General features: G+C 38.7%; 1 protein-coding gene across 2 annotated transcripts in view; it reads right to left on the minus strand.

Moving 5' to 3' along the window:
- DMD (dystrophin) overlaps positions 1-23,579 on the minus strand; it is a 4,179,683-nt gene that overhangs the window by 1,195,914 nt on the left and 2,960,190 nt on the right. For both annotated transcript variants that reach the window (XM_069757653.1, XM_069757654.1), the window contains one exon: positions 9,062-9,179. In XM_069757653.1, the coding sequence (XP_069613754.1) occupies positions 9,062-9,179 (118 nt within the window). The remainder of the gene's footprint in view (positions 1-9,061; positions 9,180-23,579) is intronic.

The raw sequence follows: 23,579 nt of genomic DNA on the forward strand, positions 1-23,579 counted from the left end.
TATAAGATTTATAAAAGGAGTCTGTCATTCTTTCAATTAAATGACTTTTTCTGTGTGTTTGTTTTTATGCAATATGACTATGAAGTTAGTAATGGGGGCGTCTTATTGATGCCTCTCCAGTACTAACCTCGGGGCTTGATGTCACCTGACAATACAAAGTTGACATCAATCTCCTCAAATATCATCCCACTTGCCACAACTACAGGGCAAGTGGAAAGAATGAGGCTAAGTGCCAGAATTGTCACATCTTATAGATGTGCATTTTCTGGGGTGGCTGAGAGCTAATGTTTTTAGCCTGTGGTCAGTATCCATGGGCATTTATTAGACTATTAATATCAGCCCGCAGCTGTCTGCATAGCCTTTGCTGGTTATTAATTATAGGGGGACCCTACATCACTTTTTTAGGGCCCTCCATTCTAATAACCAGTAAAGGCTAAGTATACAGCTGTGAGCTGATAGTAATAGCCTTGGAGGCTCCATGGGTATTATCCCCTTAAACATTGGCCCCCAGCCATCTGCTTTCCCTCTGCTGCTTAAGAAAATTACGGGAGAGCCCACTCCATTTTTTTTAAGAAAAATAATATTTTAATAAATACATGTACAGTAAGCTGCACACAAAGTACTAATTGTATATGTCACTGTCAGCTATATATCTATTTTATGTGTATTTACTGTATGTAATCCATCTACTCTATCCTGTGGTGATTTTACAGCACATGGTTGCTGCATTTCCGGCTTTTCTTCTATCTATGTAATATATATACATACTGTATATGTACTGTACCTATTCTATGTGTATTAACTGTATGTAATCTGTCTATTCTTTCCTGTCTGGTCCTGTGCGCGGCAGATGAATTGCCGGCTTTTCGTCTATCATGCGGTGTGAGTCAGAAAGACATGCAGGCTTCTTCTCCATGCTGTTCCCATTTCATTTTAGCTATTTCCCTTCCATTTCAGCTTTTTTTGCCATGCCCCCAGAAATGTTTGTTGGGTCCAGCAGAAAAATATTCAGCTTTCCCATTGACTTGCATTGGATCCCTTTTTTTTTATTTGCATTTTTTCTTTTTTCCCTTTTTTGTTAAGTGCAGACAATAAAAGTTAGATTTTGACATAGTTTTCGATTTAGGTCTTCTTCTGCCTTTAATATAGTTTTGCATACTTATCAAGCTCTCTTGTGCTTTCTATGAGAAAAACATGGCCAAACATATCTGGAGTTGGCTTTTCTCAAGGAGAATATTGTGAACCGAATTGGACATGAAATCAGATACATCCTTAAGTCCTAGCAATGAGCGAACGTGCTTCTCACTAATCATTACATGCTCGAGCATAAGTGTGCTTGAGGTGCTCATTACTCAGCAAATATTTTTGAATTTTCACGCGCAAGCTCAAGTACCCACCCCGCATATTTGGTGCTTGGTAGACAGCCAAAAAACATGCAAGGATTGCCTTTCAGTCACTGTAATTGGTTGGCCATCTTGGTGGTGGCATTACTGTGATTGGCTGGCCACATAGCGCCAACGGGTTTATATAAGACTCGGGAAGCCATGCTCGGCACAGTGCACCAATGGACACCGGCAGAGCAGAGAGAAACAGAGTTTTAGATACTTATAGGCACAGAATAGACACCATTAATATTTCAACTGCAACTACAGCCCCTATTAGGGCTAATTATAATCAATACTAATACTGCTGTTAGCAGAACTTAAGGAAAGATTGTGCTAAAGGGATAGTGGAGGACAGGATATGGTCAATGGCACATCCTTTCTGTGGCAACTCATACAAAAAACTTTTCTCAGGGATAATAATATTCTTTTTCATCTTAATCTTGCAAATTCTTGTTTTGACAGTTGTGCATACAGCCAAACTTGGTTAGTTAGCAATAGTATCAATATATAGCGAAAGCAGTATAACAAGTCCATCTGAGTTGTGCAAATTTTCCTGTTATAGTAATCCTGCAAAGTTTTTAATAGCAGAGAAATATTATAAAGCACTTATACTGCATCAGTTGTGTGTCAGAGTATACAACCAGACTTGGTTGGCTAGCAATAGCATCTCTATATTGCTACTGCACTGTAACAAGTCCATCTGTGGTGGGCAAATTTTCCTGTGATACTAATGCTGCCAAGTTTTTTCCGCATGCAAATATTATACACCATTTATGCTGTGCCAGTTGTGCGTCAAAAGCAAACAGCCAGATATAAGTCCATCTGAGGTGGGCAAATTTTCCTGAGATACTAATCTTACAAAGTTTTTTCAGCAGGGAAATATTATCCTTCATTTATACTGCACCAGTTGTGTGTCAAAAGTATACAGCAAGACTTGGCTTATTATCAATAACATCACTGTATTGCTCCTGCACTGGAACAAATCCATCTGAGGATGGCAAATTTTCTTGAGATACTAATCGTGCTATGATTATCAATCGCATTGTTATATTGCTACCGCAGTGTAATAAGTCCATTTGAGGTGGGCAACTTTTCCTGTGATACTAATCCTGCAAAGTTTTCTGACAAGGGATATGTAATACATAATTTAGAATGGGCAAGGCTTGTGCTAAGGGACAGGGAAGCGGATGTGACACTGATGGTGAGCGCAGAGGCTGAGTCCGTGGGCAAGGTGAAACTGAACCTGCTGCGGGAGTACAACAAACACACACATCATGTCAACCTAGCATCCTGTCCCACATTGTAGGGGGCATAGAACACCACTCTTGAAGCCAGACCAGTGTGAAAAGGTAGTTAGTGGATAGCAGATAATGCTTCCAGTAACTTTGCCAGCACCACACTGTCTTCCACCCAGTCAAGTCTCAATAACTGTGATTCTGGACCATATACAGTAATCCTCACCCTGATCATCCTTCCTCCCACCATGCTGAGTGCCCGGAGACAAGTTATCCCACACTTGGAAACTCTGACGAGCTGTTCACATTTTCATTTATAAATTGAGGCCTCTCGCCCTTCATGTTTCAAGCGGGACATGAGGAGATCGCTCATAAGAAAGTGATGGTGGGAAAATGCAATTACTGTCATAAGAGGTGGATGATGATGAGACAAAATTGCCAACAACTGATGTTAAGTCAGCAAGTCAGGAAAATGACCAGGATGCGGAAGTGGAAGACATGATGATGGAGAATAAAGTCCCTGACCCAACATGGGTAGGTGACATGCAGATAGAGGACAGCAGTGCACAGGGGGAGGGAATTGCAGCACCAAAACAGACAGGATGAGGCAGTGGGGTGGTCAGAGACATAAGGTGAGCCACTGTTCCCCAGAGCACAAACATGGGTGAAGTTGCCAGGCCAAGGGTTAGTTGATCCTGAGTCTGACACTTTTTTAAAAACAGTACATGCTAACCCAAAAAAGGACATTTGTAACATCTGCCATCTCAGCATGAGCAGAAGCAGCACAACTGGCAGACTGGCCACCACCAACACGCTTAGGCACAAGGCGGCAAAGTACCTGACTAATTGGGCCAAACGTAAGGGTCCAAAAACAGTGTCTGCAGGTGATACCACTGCCTCCCACCCAACACCTGTCATTGCACACTTGCAACCAACATCAGCAACCTGTTTCACATCCTTGTCCCTGCACAATGTTCATCTGTCTCTACCTCAGTCCTTGGAATGCAAGTGTAAATCGCAGCCACCCACCCTCAGGCCACAATATTAAAAGGCCACATTTCCAGATTGCTTGACCCTTAAATGTTACCATTTACGCTTGTGGAGATGAGAACTTTCCACAACCTGATGGCAACGGCCATCCCGAGTCAGTATGTCATCCCCACGTTACACAAGCATGTGTCCCATAGCATCCGTCGTGTCCTGACCAATGCTGTTACTGGAAAGATCCACTTAACCACGGGCATGTGAACAAGTGCTTGTAGCCAAGGATGCTACATTTCCCTGACAAGACATTGGGTGAACATTGCGGGTCCTGTGACAGAACAAGTGCTACCAACAGCGAGTATTGCGGGCCCTGGTTCAATCAGGGTTTCCCCCATTTTCTACAGCAGTTCCTGCTCCTACGACTTCTGTGATGGCTGGCGGACACATATTAGATGGAAGATTTGTATCACAGAATTGGATGTCCTCTATGATGTAAACCTAGAGTAATGATCTAGTACACATAGTACTAAGAGGGGTTAATCTGCCATGACAGGGTCGGGTTTAATGTAAGCAGCTGAAGTTTTGGGCAGGATGGCTTCTCACCATATCTCCACCCCTGGGTGTGGTTCACATTGTAAAATGGGACCTGTTTGCCTCATACAGGGTCAGAGTGTCAAGGCAGGCATATCTCCAGAAGTGTGTCTTTGCTAAAGGTCAAAGAGTCTGGATTCTAAACTCAAGAGGGGAACCTGCAATATTTTTGAATGGACTTTTTACATTATGTTTCACTTTGTACCAGACAAGGGCTGTATTTAAGTCTTCCTGTGAAGCAGTTTATGTTTAGTGAAATAAACAAGCTGGAATTTTAAATATTAACATTTCCTGTGATGCCTCATTCTCCTCCCAAATGAGTAGCATTATTACAGTACATGTCTATTATTAAATTAGCCCTATAAGGAATGATGTAACTGACCAAGAAGTTGTTATGTTGGCTTCCACCGACCATGTTCCTTGACCTTTCCAGAATGTAATAGAAAAGTGACAGACATTCTTTTCTAGAAGTTGTCTAACATAATGTCCATTTGGCATATACTTTCTTATAAAGTGTTAATATACCTCCTAAGTGACACTGAAAGCAAACATTACATTTTTACTGTGCAAAACACAAAATGTATACGCAAACAATTCAGTCTATGATTTTGAGAGGTAATATAACTCAGTAACTTTATCTTATCAACTGACTGCTAAAAAACACCAGCAAGTTTAATGATGTAGCTGCAGAAATGACAGGTATAGCATAGCACAACATTTAATATCACAAGACTCTGATGACCATAAAGCTGCCACTTATTCTGTTTTACTGTCATTTCCTCCATGCCTAGATATTGTAGTGATGTTTTTTACTGCTTACAATTGCACGTTACATTTGGCAGACATAGTCTTTACAAAGGATAATAGCCTTTATAGGGTGCTCATAGGGTAAAATTCCTTTTATAAGAAAGTATCTCACATAAAAAAACAGGAACAATATTAAGCCTTCTATCACAAGAAACAATATGAGACAAATCTAATGATGTTCTCAAATGCAGAACTTGCTTTTAAATCAAGGAAATGGCAAATACCTGCAATAAGTTATGACTTGATATTGAGCCAAATATTGGAAGACCAGAAGATGTTGAATGTCTAGAAGGAATACACCTAACAGTTTTTTGTTGTTATTTGGGGACCCTACAGGGGTCAAGATGGACATAATTTCTTTGTTGTTACTATTCGCATGGTAGTTACTGCTAAGAACTAGATGACTTCTAGAAATAAGTGACCTTTAATGCATGGAAACAACAAGTTGATCTATACTGTAGGTTACAATAAATTAATAATCAGGATAATTCTTTCTTTTTTCTTCTTTTCCTCTCTCATTTTCTTAAGCATAAGAGGAGCTGGGGTGGCTTTAAAAGTCAGGAAAAAGTGAAACACAAAAATATCATAACTATTGCATTGACTAAGATCTGACACGATCGAAACGCGTCGCATATTCTTCTGTACCTAAGCATTTGCACAATAGCAAGGAATTATGGAATTGAAGGAATGTTAATAAATGAATAAAGAAAAATTGTTTTATGGAGCCGGAACGCTTTCTTTTTGTTGCTGTATATTATTTTTCTTGGGTTAATGTATCTGTTCTTCATATTTGAGTACAGAAAATACATCATTACAAAAAAATTCAAAAGAATTTTTTTAGATTCTTTTACTGAGGTTAATTTTGTTCTGTATATGCGACATGGATTTCCTCACAGTCGCATTACTTCAAATTATAATGATTTTGTCCTCTATGTTATGAGAATAACCTTCTCACTATTTCTAGAATTTCTGTATAGCAGTCTTGAGCATATGCAAATTGTCTCTTCATAGGTCCATTGAAGAAGAGGACTTGAACTCTAGTGCCACCTACTGGAAATAGCAAACCTAAAGTCAATATTTATCCTAAGTCATATGGCAAGGCTGTTAAAGATTCAATATTGACTTTTAGGATTGCTACGTCCAATAGATGACACTAGAATTCAAGTCCTCTTCTTCATTGCAGAGACAATTTACATGTTTATTTTCCCAGAGGAGCATTGCATGGCTTAAAAGTCTCTTTACACTAGCATGTCAGGCATGTCACCCTCCACAAGGAGAAACATTACCCTTTAGATATCAGTCTTATGCATATACACAGCAGCTGTTTGATACATACAGAGTTGTCCACTATTTATTTATTTTAAAAAATTGGCATAGGGTCTTAAAATGAAACATACATATTCTCACCAGTCAGACCATTACTCCCATTACTCAGTACTTCCCTGCCTAGTAGACTCTGATTGGCATAGTGTACCCTACAGAAGAGGAAGCAAGAAGGAAGAACTCAGCAGCAAGGAACAATGGAAGCTCCCACTTTGTTTTACAAAACTTTGCAATGTGTGCATTAATATAATCAAATATTCTCAAACCCGAACCAGTCCATTAAAATAATACAATTAAGCTTATTATGATTTTTTTTTCAATATCAGATATATTAGTATACAACTGCCTGGTAGCTCCTTTAATTGTAGCTTAACATTGTTTATTGGTTCTGTATTTCACAGTTGTCTTTATTTTTTTCAGCGGAATGATGTAGAAATAGATTCATTATTTTAATAATGACATTTCTACAACATCAAACTTTCTGATTTGAACCTTCTGCAAGTTTAATTACGAGTAGATGTATTCAGGCACAACTGTAAAAAAAAAGCTACATTTTTAATGTCAATCCAGTATATGAGCCATAAAAGACAGAAACTAAGAATCATTTCTACATGAGAACCTCCTTCAAAAAGATCAACAAAATAACATGTAATTACAGAATTTAAGGTTAAAGGGTTTGCATATTGGTTGCAATACATTACAAAGGCTTTTAACATAAATAATCATTTACATTATTTTATTTGCAGTTGCTCAAAATAACTTGTTCAGTCTTAATGGTATTTCTTCTACTTTTATAGCTTTAAAGGCCCAATGAGCTTGTTTAGTTGGTAACAGAATACTCAAGCTGGTCACTTTAGAGAAAAAAATCTTGTTTCATTAATTGATTTTGGTAATATATTACTACAACTCAGCTTTTTACATTACTTCATTATATATTAATGAGTGACATATAATAATTGTCTCAAAAGGGAACTTTTTTGTCAAAACTTCTACTCAAGGATGTGGTGTGACCGTGTTACAAGGTCAAATATTTTAATGATTACTCAAGGGCAATATGCTTCCACTTTTTCCAACTATATCAATCTGTCAGATGGGCCCAGGGAAAATGACACTATCATTGTTGCCAATTGCTAATGATTAATTTTCTCTTAAAATTAGTGTTGCCTATTTACTATCCAGGCCTGTGCCTTGTTCATTTTCACCACTGACTTATGGTTATGTTGAACACTGTTCTGGTAGGTATTGGGTCTTTTATCTTGAAGGAATCTGCTAAAAATAGAATTCATCTGGTTGCTCAAATTTGGCTAGAAGATTTGATTTGAATTCAAAATTTTTAAAAACAATTTGAAATTGCCTTTTTATGTTCTTGGGTCTCTCCAGAATCCAAAGTGTAATAAACAGAGCAATAAAAAAAATAGTCCCTCGCCACCCACCTGTCCACTGCCACTGCTTCCCTTCTGTTCCTCTATACAGCCACATCTTTTCTCTTCTTCACATCTCCACAACATGCGATGTCCTCTTCCTCCAACTTAACTCTGTGTCGAGACTTCCAACACTGAGCAGGCCTCTGACATCAAGATGCAAATTATCGCAACTTGCTTCTCCGAAAGCTTTGGAAAGGCCTCAGGTGATGCACATAGTGGTGGTAGAGGCTTGAAGAACATGGAGGAAGAGGACATTGCATGCCATGGAAAATTAAAGAAGAGGTCACATGATGCTGGGGAGGAGTGGCCTATGAGACTATTGTGAGACGAAAAGGATGGGCAACGTGATAAAAGTGTATTGGGTTTTTATATTTTTTTCACCCTGTCAAATTCCTCTACAAAACAGAAAAAAATGGACAGTAAAGCCAACGCAAATAAAAAATATCTGGATTCAAGAGAATCCTATTTTTGTTTTAATTTGAAGCGAATTCTATTCTCCCTAAAGGGATTCACCAGTCTCAAGCACTGATAAAAACTGTTGCACCATAGTGTGACTGGGGTGGAATTTTTGTTTAAAACGCAGTTGCTAACATGTTGTTGTTGCCCAGTCAAATGAGACTGTGTGCGTTATTTGAACAAGGCATGCAAGAAAAGGAAACTGCAAATCATGAATGACTTTGATATCAGTCGGAGAGAAAGAGCTGAGTCATGAAAGATGGAAGATGGAAACTGCTGCGAATAACTGCTGAGCAAGGTGCGAGTTGCTGATGTAAGGGGAGCTGAGAAGGAATTACTGGCTGTTGCTGATGGGACACAAGAGACACCAATTGGGTAGACGATGTCTATGGGTGGTCTAGAAAGTTGTAAGGGAAATATAACCAGAGATTGCCATTATTATCAGTATCAAGTGAATTAGGTTTCCTATGTGCCACAAGCAAAGCCAACTGTCATGTGGCACAACTGTGTTCAGTTATTGGTATAGACTCTTACCTAAAGATGAACACTGAAACCACCAAGTGCATGTACCTCAATGTACTGTAATCATAATATATTTTATCCTATATTGTTGACACCAAGAACTGAGACTATATTGCATCCACTATAATTGTTTCTCTACCACAAGTGGAACTAGTTTTGTTTTAGGAAAGCTTCTGAATTCTGCCACAAAAATGAAAGTTTTTGCTAAACTGCTTCTGATTCTCAATTCCTTGGTGCTCTACCACCCCGATTAACCTGCTCTTTTAAATTGGAGGTTCTTTTTAAGTGTTCCAATAATTATATTGCTAAATCTATAGCAAAATTGCACACTTACTGCGATCAGTAACCACTGCACGAGCCTCAGGGTTACTTGTTTTGTTTTTCAGGTTCTGAGCTGCAGTTATTAGTTCTTCCAAATGGGGTCGTTTTTGGTCCAAATCCTGCAGAGTTACCTATGTACAAAGATACATGCAAGAAAATGAATACATGCACTAAAGAAAACATAAACTTATATATGCACAGAGATTTTACAATCACAAAGAAATACACACCTTAACATTGATATTGCAACACCAAGAATAAAAAAAAGTAGTGGGAATATGAATATTACAGGATTGATAAACATGTTAATGAAATACAAATAATGATTAAAGGGAAGCAATATTTTCAAAACACTTAAGTTAATTCAGCATCAAGTATGAGCACCACAAGTAGAAAAAAAGGCATTTACATGCCTGAACATGTTATCAATAAGATTATTAATGGTAGCCTGAGGAATGCTTTGCCATTCTGAAAGTACTTGTACATGCAATTTCTCAAGATCCCTTTGAAATTGGGATGGCAGACATCCTAGTTGAGCTTGATCTCTCCAATTTTTGAGCACTAACAACTCGGGGTTACACTTCATCATTGACCAGCAGTTGCAAAGGGATCTGCCAGTAGTGGACCTTGATGATATATGTGCTCAAAGTGTATTCAAAATGGTTTATCATTTCCCAAATATCCATTAATAAACTCATTGATAGAATGCCAGGCACATGTTGTTTCCATTTTTTTTATCATATGCATAAGAATAACATTTCTATTGATACTGTGATTTTCATAAATCCACAATTTTACTTTTTGGTGTTACATTTCTAATTTTGAAGAGTCTATGCTTTGAGTGAATGATGAAAGAAGCACAATACAAATGCTTGAGTGCATGTTCAGTTAGCGTGCATACTTGTTTTCAACCGTTTATATATAAACCTATAAAACAGCACTTGGCTATGGAATAGTAGCAAATATCCAAGAGATGAATCATAACCAGAAATCCACATTAACAAATTTCTAGCTAAGACTTAGGGATTATTCCCCATTCATTGACCAAACTCTCATGGATTGATTGTATACCTTGTCATGCACTTTTTTGTCTATATTATTTATATTCAGTAATGATCAATTCCATTATGACCACATAGCATCTGCCAGTGTGCTCCTTCAGCAGGGTTCTTTTTCGGATTTGTTTGTGTCCTGTTCCAGTATCACTTTGACCATTGACATATACTGGATGCCTTTTAGTTGTTGCTCCCTACTCACCATTATGTGTCTATATATTCTGTGTATGTACTATATTTGATATGTATTTGATATTCCAATAAATTGTATTGATTTTTTTCTTGATACCTCTATTTGTTGGCGTGGATTTCTGGTTATAATTCATCTCTTAGATATTTGCTACTATTCCATAGCCACGTGCTGTTTTATAGGTTTATATGTTCAGGCCTAGAGGTATGCCCTCTGCTGGCCGAGAGGGTGTTTTTTGCATAGGTGTTGTTGTTTTCAACTGTTTATCTGCAAATTCCATTAACTTATTTTATTCAAAGTACAAATTTCCTATCAGAATGCTTTTGAAGTGTGGGAGAAAAACATAGCGCCAGGAGGAAATCCATGCAAAAACAGAGAGAAAATTCAAACTGCTTGAAGATGACCTTGGTGGAATTGGAACCTATAGACCCTAGCACGGCAAAGGAAGAGTGCTAACCATTGAGGACAAATAATGTTGTGTGCTAGGAAAATTTGTCCTCAAGTTGGGAATTGTGGCCATAGGAATGTGAATGTATGGCTGTAATGCAGTATGCCTGTGTGAAATTGACTAAAGTTATAGTAGATACAGACAATACTCAATGCTTTTCATACATCAAAACTTTTCAATTGTGTTCATAACAACCTTCAAACACTTTTTTTTAAAAGATTGAGAAAATTATCAACATCTCAGATTTTACGTGTTGTAAAGCATGATTGGTGCCAGAGAGAAATGAGATTGGTAATATTCTCATCTTGATAGGTTGTGAAATACTTTCTAACGGCATGGGAAAAGTGCTAGTTCTGGAGGTTGCTGTGAACTTTTGACACTTAAAGGTTCTTTTTAAAGACCTATTGCCATCTATGGCCTCTACATTGTCACAAGTCCCACCATACCAAACTGAGTTATAAATGAAACCATTGGCAATAACTTGCTATAACTAATGGAAGTTGTGTGTAGCATTCAATATTAAAAATTTATGGAACTGGTCTTCTAAGTTGATGGTAAATGCATATGGCATGAATAATTTGCTAACGATCCAGTTCCCATGTTGTGATGTTTATTAAAAGTAATGTACACATATTCGGAAATCCCTTTGGTTGCATTTTTCATGCAGAAGCTGCAATTATGTTCAATGTTCTTTAGTGGCATTGGGACTTTTCTCAATACTTGCACAAAAGAGCTTTGCATTTACTGTTCTGTCCTTTCAGCCATGAAACAAAAGACAATCTTTAAGTAACATAAATAATGAAATAATGCATAATGTTCTTTTGAAGTGAATGATTTAATGCACCAATATTTCTGCGGAGTATAGCTCGGGTAACAAACAATTCTTACACAAAAGGAAACTAACAGTAACTTCAAATGACAAGTGACTAATTATGAACGATATTACATTCTTGTTATTTTACAGCAAAAACATGTTCTACTCAAGTGGAAACATGACACAGAATAAATAATAAAACTAAGTTTCACCAAGATCACTTTTTGGTGCAATTTTAATGTTTGTTTTTTTATTGAATGCCAAGAAGTAATCAAGTGAAAGAAATTATTGCCAGTGATGAAAGGGTATTTTCATATTCAGTGGATTTGGTGCAGACATTTTTACAATTGGATTGAATGGATTTTCAGTTGCTGAAATTTCAGCAATAAATCTGTCTAACGTACTTCTATACTTTTTTATAATTGAACAAATTCATAGTACCCGAAGTTAAAAATCTGTGTAATAATGTGGCTTAATTTATCATTTCTGTCCAGCAGAAGAAGTGGCCTTGTTTCTAAAAACCAGTCAGGCTTGATTTACATAATTTTTCATATATTTTGTTTGCAAAAAAAAATAATCATATTTAGTGCACTTTTTTACAAACCTGTTTTGGGTGACATTTTTATTTAATTTGCAAACACATTAATTATCCTCAATTATGAATATGAAAAACGCAAGAAAAAACGCCACACGTAAAGCATGCAGTATAAAAAAATGAAAGATTGTTTTTATTTAAGTGGCTATTTTGAAACCCCTATTTACTATGTATTAGGCTACCTTTACACAACAATATGTTGGTCAGTGTTTCACATCAGTATTTGTAAGCCAAAACCAGGGGTCTGTCAAATTTGCAGAATTACTACTATATGGCTTAATTAATCCACTTGCTTTTTGATTATACACCTGGATGGAGCGCTGTCACTTTTTATTACTTAAATTTGCAGAATTGGTCACATTTCTATTATTCTTTTTCTCTTACTGATCCTCTACTCGTTTTGCTGATGTGAAATACTGACCAAAATTCTGCCACATGAACGTAGCCTTAGTTTTTTATTGTAAGCAAATTATTCTTGTGTTAGCAGTCATAAGTAAGATCAATTGTACCAGATGATTAGTAAAAGAAATTGAAAAAAAATTTGCACTGTCAATCACCCTACCTAAAAATGTAGTCTCGTCTTGTCCATGCAATGCCTTTATATTTTGAGTAAATTGCATATTTTAACAAGCTGTAACAAACCATGGTCATAGTGTGTATTTCTGGACACGAGGAAGCATGTAGTACAGAACATCTAGAACATTTTAAAATCTGTTTTGTTTAAAAGTATTGTGAGGGCACTCTTAGTATCTCTTACTCACTTAGAAAGTCTAGTGTACGATCACAGTGAGAGCTGAGGATTAAAGATTCACTGATCCTGTGTAACATACTGGGTTTAAGTGCCGACTAAGGAACCTTTGACCCCTCTTTGATTGTACCCACTGCTTTCCCTGTGGCTTCACAACTGGTTAACTGTCTGGATTTCAGATTTTCTGATGGACAAGGAATTTTGCAATGAAAAAGAAAAGTAGTAAAATGCACTAAAAGAGAAAAGCCCATTTTCAGTATAGGGTTACTCTGGTGAATACAATTTGCGTTTGCATGTGCCAACATAGAACATGCTTGTCTGGTTAGCAATATCAAAAGATTTAGTCAGATTTTTTTATTCTAGCCAATGATTACATTAATCATGAAAAGTATTTCAACTATTTGATGGTAATTGTCAAGTCTGTCTGAGGCCATCTGCTGAAAAAGGCTATCTTGAAAAGACTTTGCTGTATCCATTCCATCCAGTAAATTCCAGAGGACTCTTGGCTTTTACTCTAGAACTCATAAAGAGATCTGAAATTAATGCTAGGTTTCATCGGATGTGTCCATGTAGAAGCTGTTGGCCGGAGGAACAAAGCGGAGGCAAAAGTAGTTCAACTACCTGGGTCAGTAACTGGAGGGACAGAACTAGGGACAGAATCAGGAAACAAAAGTGTTGTCAAGGGTATAGCTGCGGTCAGATGCTAGACAATTACTCAAAATAGCATCATGCTGGCTAAGGATTGGGTCAAGAGGATTACAGAGACAGACATATTCAGGGTCAAAAGCTGGGTCAAGATCATGATTACGCCTCAAGCCATAGCAGGGACATTTGCAAACTCAATATCTGGCAACTCTCAGCAGACTGTAAAGAGTTTAAATAAGGTTTGGTTTCTGACCCATTGGCCACAGCAGAAAGCTGATTACTCCTGCTGAGCTGCTGGACACAAACATCCATTAGCCTGGCTTAGCAGCACAACAAGTCTCAGCCACCACAGCATGTGTGGCAGGGCAATATCTTTGCTGCTCAGAGATGCTCTTCATGATGTCTCCATTGCCAACGTTACCAAGTGAAGATTTCAACACTTGTTGACAGCGGCATTAGGTACTGAATCAAGTCTGGGTGGAGATGGCATAGTAATTGCATGTTGTAAATATCTAAGCAATGTTAATGTAAAGAAAAGATCATGCCAACCTGAAGAAGAGTTTTTCAAGTCAAAAAAATATTTCTCGCACAGATAGCAAGCTTTCAAGATACAGTGCTGCTCACAATTATTGGCACCATTTCATTTTTTCATAGACTGTACAATGTCTTCAGAAATAAATGGGCATGTACCAAATTTATTAATTAGTGGTCCACAGTAATACAACATGCTGCAATTTCAAAGAAGAGACAGAAAAAATAGCATGTGCATCAACATGACAGTCTCCGCAAATTTCTTGTAGCCATCTGTAAGCTTCTTGCACTTCTCAGCTGGTATTTTATTCCACTCTTTCTTTGCAGTTTGTTCAAGCGCTTGAATGTTTTCAGGTTTTTTTCCCAATGACAGATTTCAGCTCACCCCAAAGATTTTCTTGGTGATTGAGGTAAGGACTCATTGATTGACATTTTAAAACAGTCCATTTTTTCATTTTCAACCATTCCTGTGTATTTTTGGATGTGTCTTTTAGGTCATTGTCTTGCAAGAGGACCCATGATCTTTGACTCAAATCAAATTTTCTTACACTGGGTAGGACATTTCACTCTAAAATCTCTTGATAATTCTCTGATTTCTTGGTTCTTGTGTTTGGTAAAGGCCTTCAGTACCAGAGGCAGCAAAGCAACCCACATGAATATGTATCCTACTCCATGCTTAACTCTTGGTAGGGTGTTCTTTTCCTTATAAACTTCATTGAACTATTTGTATACAAAACTATTGCTTGCATTTCCAAAATGCTGTATTTTTGTTACATCTATCCACAGAACATTTTCCCATAAGGATTCTGTTTTTTCAAGGTACTGTTTGGCAAAGATCAGTTTTTCCTTTTTATGTCTTTTTTCATCAATGATTTCTTCCTTGGCCTTCACCTATAAAACCCTACTTGCTCTAGTGTGAGGTGTATGGTACTTGTTGAAACCATGACCAAAGACTGTCCCAGTTTGGCCTTCAGGTCTTTGGATATTTGAAGTGGTGTTTTTCCCACCATTTGCATCAACCTTCAAAGACATCTCTTGTCAATTCTAATCTTTCCCCCATGTTTAGGGAGATTCTTGAAGGTTACATCCTTAGCAAACTTCTTAATAAGATTGCACACTATTGAAACTGGGATACAAAGGTCTTTATACCCTTGGGAAATCTTATGTTTTCTAATAATAGCAGCACTGACAGTTCCTTTGTCTTCACTATTGTGACAAAGAAACCTGGCCTACCATGTGCCTTTTTAAACACTGAAACCATCATTCATTGGCTTAAGTCACATGGGCATAAATAATAGGTGATTTTCATTTGTAATTTATCACATGCAAGTCAAAATGTGTTTCCATACTAATTTAATGTAGGGGGTGCTAATACCAGTGTCAGCGCAAGCTTTAGGTCATTGTATTTTTCCCTCCCATTGCTATTTGTTTGAAATTATTGTGCATCGTTTGCTGTTTTGTATTTAACATAAGTGCTCTATAAAAAAAAACACATTATGTACCTAAACTTCACGGGTGCCAATAACGATGAGCAGGACTGTAATACAAAGCTGTAAAACACTTTATTATCTTGCCAACTTGCAAGTCTATTAAAATGGTCTCTGTCATAGGGCATTTACAATACATTGTAGATAGTCTTCCTATCAAAATTATAGATTGCAAGGTCGTGCATTTATTTGTTTTCTTAATGTGTCAAGAAAGATGTACAGTAAGTACATCTAAGCAACAGAGAATAAAGTTTCTTACAGTAGGCTAAACAATGCTTCATATTCCACATGTTGTGCCCATATTCAAGGGTGGGTTATGTCAATAAAATTCCATACAAAATAAGAAATACAAACTAATTTAAAGATAAAAGAAAAACAATACATAAAATATACAAACTTACGGTAATACTTCATAGTTGGAACCATAAAGTACTATACACATATTTTATTACCTTGTAATCACTGCTCTGGATCCTAGGTCATACAGATACGGTAATACATTTCTAAATTGGAAGCTAGCCACCCAAACCATGCAGTCTATCACTTGTGCTCTCAGGCAATATAATTTGTATTCAATGGAGGTTTGCCCTACACACAGGGCCAGTCTAAGCTGAAACTCTTTGTATATTAATGCAATTAGCTGCAGGTGTTGCTATTTAATTAACAAGAGTCTTCATTCAGCCACATGTAGTCTATAGACCATCCAGACAGAACAGATCACACAATTCTGCACTAGTCACGTTTGCCCAGAGCAAAATTGTCACCCTGATTTACAAGTCTCTTCCCTTTATAATCAACATAACACGATGATATTATCACTTAGTAACATTTTTTACTGATACATTCTTCTAAGACATAAATTGAAATATGTTAGTGGCTTTTGAAGTCCTGGTCAAAATGCTTTTTAGTAAATTGTTTAGGAATAGCAAAGTTTGCGTTTAAAAATCCCCTTTCCACCTTATGCTGCAAAATTGTTAAAGTCGATTCAGTCATGGAAGAAAATATAAAAGCAATTAAATAATTAATTGATTTATGCCAATTCACCATTAGCATTCCTAAATTTAGTTACATATTTGATATGTAATGCGATCTACCCATCGGCACCACTCACTTAGGATCGCTGATAGATGCGCAGGTGTTGTCAGCACCATCTTGGTGAAGACAATTTTTTTTCCTCTATCAAGATGGTGTCGGTGGTGCCTGCGAAGTAGCATCATTCGGATCATCCATAGATGCTACTGTGCAGGCGTGACTGGTGGTGGCATTTTGAGACAGAAAATTTTTTTCTGAATAAATTGATATCAGCAAATAAAATAATTTAATGCACATTATACATGCGATCATGCTGCAGCATGGTGCCAAGGCCGAGACTTGCCTACTGAAGTTGATTTTTTTAATGCATATAATATTCTGTATGTAAAATAGGGGGCAGGTCACTGAGGGATCAGTCTTGTATAAAAGACTTGGCACATACCGAAGGGTTGCAGTGAGAAGTTTTAATGTGGTCCAATACATACAATTACATTACAGACATTTTGGTCATATAGACCTTCCTCAATGTACTAAAACTGATTACTCGGAAGAATTATGGGGATCCCCCTATTAATAGTTAAACAATCCAGTGGCTAAAGTGTCCTGTAATGCCGGTAATGAGGCAGACCAACCAGTCCCAGTCCCAGTCCCAGTTGGGTACTCGGAATAATTGACGTGGTATCCACCGCTTGTTATGCCTCAGGCCAAAAGCAAACCAAAAAACAATTGAGGAATTGTGTATTTTTTTCATAATTTCATTTAACTTTAATAAAAATCGATGGTATCATTCAAGAATACAGCTAGTCCTACAAAATTAAGCTCTCATATGGCTTTGTTTGTTATGGCTTTTGGAAGAAGAGGAAGGAAAAGTGTAAAATGGAAAAATGAAAAATTGCTTCACTATTAAGGAATTAAGCAATAAAAATAAACTATTCAGTCATCTATTTTTAAAGCATTCCCATTGTGCAGCATTTTTCCACGCCTACCTAAAAAATTTTCACAGTATTATATGTCTTTGCTTTGCTCTGTTGGCTGTAGTGTATATACTGTAGTTATCAGTGCTATCTCTAGAATATTAATCATGGTGCATTCATGGTGATTGAGTCGACTATTGCAGCCCAATATTGTGACCAAGATCAGTTGATTACTTCCTTAAACAATATATTTTGGCTGTTATTGAGGAAAAGTACCATCGCCTTCTAAAATTAAGCTGAAGATATTATGCAGTTACAGACACAGCACTGTAAATCTTCTGTAATTACAAACATAAGCTGATATCTAATGTTGAACTAACTACAGACAGTGAAACAAAAGAGATTTTAAATTGTAACCTGGTATTGACAGAGCATGATAGTTGATAAAAAATTGGTAAAATGTACAATATAAAAAGTGCTTAAAACTGTCAAATAACCTTGGAGCCCCAGTAAGTCACAGAATTTCCATTCTGTTTATATAGAGGTGATCAATTTTTCAAATTTGAATTTGCAGACTGTGACTAATTTTCCCCCAAAATTTGAGTTGTGGTAAAAAATTTTTTGCTCAAATATCAATACTGGTAATTAGTGTTGAGCAATACCGTCCGATACTTGAAAGTATCAATATCGGATAGTATCGGCCGATACCCGAAAAATATCGGATATCGCCGATACCGATATCCGATACCAATACAAGTCAATGGGACACCAAGTATCGGAAGGTATTCTCATGGTTCCCAGGGTCTGAAGGAGAGGAAGCTCTCCTTCAGGCCCTGGGATCCATATTAAGGTGTAAAATAAAGAATTAAAATAAAAAATATTGATATATTCACCTCTCCAGCGGCCCCTGGACATCATGCTGGTAACCGGCAGGCTTCTTTGTTTAAAATGAGCGCCTTTAGGACCTGCGAATGACGTTGCGGGTTCTGATTGGTCGCGTGCCGCTCATGTGACCGCCACGCGACCAATCAGAAGCCGTGACGTCATTCGCAGGTCCTTAATTCCTAGAATTAGGAGTTTAGTGAATGAGAATGACGTCGCGGCTTCTGATTGGTCGCGTGGCGGTCACATGAGCGGCACGCGACCAATCAGAACCCGTGACGTCATTCGCAGGTCCTAAAGGCGCTCATTTTAAACAAAGAAGCCTGCCGGTTACCAGCGTGATGTCCAGGGGCCGCCGGAGAGGTGAATATATCAATATTTTTTATTTTAATTCTTTATTTTACACATCCCTATGGATCCGATACCGATACCCGATACCACAAAAGTATCGGATCTCGGTATCGGAATTCCGATACCGCAAGTATCGGCCGATACCCGATACTTGCGGTATCGGAATGCTCAACACTACTGGTAATATTGTTATTCCTCAGAAAATACATGTGGGGAAGAGAGTCCCACTGACTACAAGAGCTTACACTTTACAGGTGAGACAGAGGTAAGGAGAAAGGATCCACTGACCCTTAAAGCTTAAACTTCACAGGAAAGAGAGAGAGGACTCCACTGACCATAAAAGCTTAAAGGGAACCTGTCACCCCCAAAATCGAAGGTGAGCTAAGCCCATCAGAATTCTGTAATGCTGTAGATAAGCCCCCAATGTATCCTGAAAGATGAGAAAAAGAGGTTAGATTATACTCATATACTCACCCAGGGGTGGTCCCGTTATGATGGGCGTTGCGGTCCGGTCCGGGGTCTCCCATCTTCTTACGATGACGTCCTCTTCTTGTATTCATGCTGCGGCTCTGGCACAGGCGTACTTTGTTGAGGGCAGAGCAAAGTACTGCAGTGCGCAGGCGTCGGGCCCCTCTGACCTTTCCCAGCACCTGCCTCTGCAGTACTTTGCTCTTCCGGAGCCGCAGTGTGACTGCAAGAAGAGGACAAATATCTAAACAAAAAAGGTGCTAAACCGCACCCTTAATCGTCCAAGTCTTTCAAGACCAAGAGGCGCACACCTAAACCAGGGAATCCATCCCAGAGTGTGTTCCATATCCAGATAAATAAAAAAACAGTGCCTCAAAGTGTAGTGAAGATTAAATCTTACAATTTATTCTGCCTACTGTGGCCACAGTAAAATGTAAGATTTAATCTTCACTACAGTTTGAGGCGCTGTTTTTTTATTTATCTGGATACAAGAAGAGGATGTCATCGTAAGAAGATGGGAGGCCCCGGACCGGACAGTGATGCCTATCGGACCAGACCGCAGCGGGACCACCCCTGGGTGAGTATAATCTAACCTCTTTTTCTCATCTTTCAGGATACATCGGGGGCTTATCTACAGCATTCCAGAATTCTGTAGATAAGCCCCTGATGCTGGTGGGCTTAGCTCATCTTCGATTTTGGGGGTTACAGGTTCACTTTAAACTTCGCAGGAAAGAGAGAGAGAGGACTCCACTGACCATAAAGCTTCATCTTCACAGAAAAGAGAGAGAATACTCCACTGGCCAAAAAAGCTTAAACTTCACAGGAGAGAGCGAGGACCTCACTGACCGTAAGAGCTTACTCCTCTACAGAACGTCCATGCCGTTAGCAAACTTTTTCCTCAGAAAGCCCCAACTAATGCGGTTGCCCTGAGGAAGAAGTTTGCTAACTTCTAATCGTCCACTGAATAAAACCATATAGACATTTTGTTTACCTCATATTGGATCTTCATTGTCTACTATATAATTGTCTAAGGGTCACTTCCGTCTTTCTGTCTGTCCTTCTTTCTGTCACGGATATTCATTGGTCGCGGCCTCTGTCTGTCATGGAAATCCAAGTCACTGATTGGTTGTGGCAAAACAGCCATGACCAATCAGCGACGGGCACAGTCCGGAAGAAAATGGCCGCTCCTTTCTCCCCGCAGTCAGTGCCCGGCTCCCGCATACTCCCCTCCAGTCACTGCTCACACATGGTCAATGCCGGCGGTAACCGACCACGTTATGCCGTGGGTAACGCACTCCGTAACTGCTGCTATTAACCCTGTGTGTCCCCAACATTTTACTATTGATGCTGCCTATGCGGCATCAATAGTAAAAAAAATGTAATGTTAAAAATAATAAAAAAACAAATAACCTGCTATTCTCACCCTCCATAGTCCGCCGAGCCGCTCGCGCCGGCTGCCATCTTCCGTTCCCGGTGATGCATTGCGGAATTACCCAGAAGACTTAGTGGTCTCGCAAGACCGCTAAGTCATCTGGGTAATTTCACAATGCATCCTGGGAACGGAAGATGGCGGCAGCCACGCGCGTATCGCCGGAGCTTCGGTGGATCCGCAGGGGGTGAGTATATAACTATTTTTTATTTTAATTATTTTTTTAATAGGGATATGGTGCCCACACTGCTGTATACTACGTGGGCTGTGTTAGATACCGCGTGGCTGCTATATACTACGTAGGCATTGTTATATACAGTGTGGGCTGTGCTATAGATTATGTGGCCACTGTTATATACTGTGTGGGCAGTGTTATATACTACGTGGCTGCTATATACTGCGTGGGCTGTGTTATATACTACGTGGCTGCTATATACTGCGTAGGCAGTGTTATATACTACGTGGCTGTTATATACTGCATAAGCTGTGCTATATATTACATGGCCAGTGTTATATACTGCGTGGCCTGTGTTATATACTATGTCGCCTGTGTTATATACTGTGTGGCTGCTATATACTGCGTGCGCTGTGTTATATAGTACGTGGCTGTGTTATATACTGCGTGGCCACTGTTATATATTGCGTGGCCTGTATTAACGCATCAGGTATTCTACAATATGTATGTATATAGCAGCCACTTAGTATATAGCACAGGCCACGTAGTATTTGTCTGCTAGATACTACATGGCTCCTATATACTACGTGGCCTGTACTATTTACTATGTGGCTGCTATATACATACATAAATACATATTCTAAAATACCCGATGCGTTAGAATCGGGCCACCATCTAGTAAGTACATAATCAGCAGCTCAGATTTACCAAATTTTCTCTACTACTTGATTACTATTTTGGATCCTCCAACCTGTTGTTGTTACAGCAGTCAGTACAACTACTTTCCAAAAGCGCTAACTTTTGTGCAAACTCTAATTCTTCACTGGTTTATCAGAAAAGACCTTACTGCACCTGTGTTATCCCCCTTATTTCTTTAGCTTTGCTTTCTATATAAGAAAGACTTACTAAGTGACTCTGGAAATGGAAAATGACTACCATACAAACTGTTCTCCAGTGGGAATCAGTGATGGCCTAGGTACTGACCACAATTTTACAAGGTATGATAATCTGTAAGAAGTCCTAGCTGCAGAAAATTATGTATTTCTTCATATACATTACAGTATGGAGGCTTCTTTTTGCATGACATGTAATTTTGAATGACACCATCCATTTGGCATATAGACAAGTGGTACATTTTTTTTGTTTACAACATTCATTATATGATAAAAATGACTTGCAATTATCATTCTATAGGTCAGTATCATTAAAGCAATACCAAAACATGTAAAGATTTTTATTTTAATTAAGTGGTGATCAACAATTCTGAAATTTGTAAAACAAAAATACAATTTTGCTTGTATCTCCATTTTCCAAAAGCCTTAACATTTTCAGTTTCCAGGTAACGCAGCTGTGTGAGGACTTGTTTAATTGCGCTTTGAGCAGACATTTTTATTGATACAATTTAGTGTTAATACGATGATTTTATCACTTCTTATTGCATTTTGGGGACTGTCGTGGTGAGGCTGGTGACCAAACAACCTCAATTCTGGAGTTTTGAAGCCTTTTCTTGTTGAGCTGTTTATTGATGGGGTTAACACATTTTATATTTTGATAGCTATGACTTTTTTACGAATGTAAATACAAAAAGGCGGAGGGCACCGCTGGATATACAAATATTGGGGCTCACCACGGACTTGCAAAACTACAATCTGACCAGGAAAAAGAACAAAAGATCATGTCCACACGTATGGGAGCACCACAAAAAAATATCGAAAATACAAAAAAAATTTATTGCTAAATCTCACAAGAAATATGTACAGCAAAAAGAAATTCACACAGAAAACCTGTCTAAAAACGTTTAAAAGAGCAACAAACAGCACAAAACTCCACAAAAGTCATATCCTAATATGGGGAAAATGACTAACCACATCCCTGTCCCCTCAGAAAGTAGAAGTATACATACATATATGTGCACATAAATATATATACATGTACACATGCATACATATGTAATACAATGACCTATAGTGTGACCATACACAATAAAATCAATATGCCAAAAAATAGGGCATGTTTGCGTCTATATATATATATATATATATATATATATATAAAAATATATATATATATATATATACTAGCTATTGAACCCGTTATACGCCCGGGTGGCTAGCATCTATATTGGTATATGGTCTCCATCCTGGTATGTGCTGTTCCATCCTGCATCCCCATCCTGTCATGAGCTGCTCCATCCTGCGCTCCCATTCTGACATGTGCTGCTCCCATCCTGCACTCCCATTCTGACATGTGCTGCTCCATCCTGCGTCCCCATCCTGTCATGTGCTGCACCCATCCTGCGCCCCCATCCTGCCATGTGTTGCACCCATCTTGCGCCCCCATTCTGTCATGTGTTGCACCCATCCTGCGCCCCCATTCTGTCATGTGCTGCTTCCATCCTGCGCCCCCATTGTGACATGTGCTGCTCCCATCCTGCGCCCCCATTCTGACATGTTCTGCACCCATCCTGCGCCTCCATTCTGACATGTTCTGCACCCATCTTGTGCCCCCATTCTGTCATGTGTTGCACCCATCCTGCGCCCCCATTCTGTCATGTGCTGCTCCCATCCTGCACCCCCATTGTGACATGTGCTGCACCCATCCTGCGCCTCCATTCTGTCATTTGCTGCTCCCATCCTGTCATGTGCTACTCCCATCCTGTGCCCCTGTTCTTTCATGAGCTGCTCCCATCCTGCGCCCCTGTTCTGTCATGTGCTGCTCCCATCCTGCGCCCGTTCTGTCATGTGCTGCTGCCATCCTGCGCCCCCGT

Source organism: Ranitomeya imitator, chromosome 3 (genome assembly GCF_032444005.1).
Source record: "Ranitomeya imitator isolate aRanImi1 chromosome 3, aRanImi1.pri, whole genome shotgun sequence".
NCBI lineage: Eukaryota > Metazoa > Chordata > Amphibia > Anura > Dendrobatidae > Ranitomeya > Ranitomeya imitator.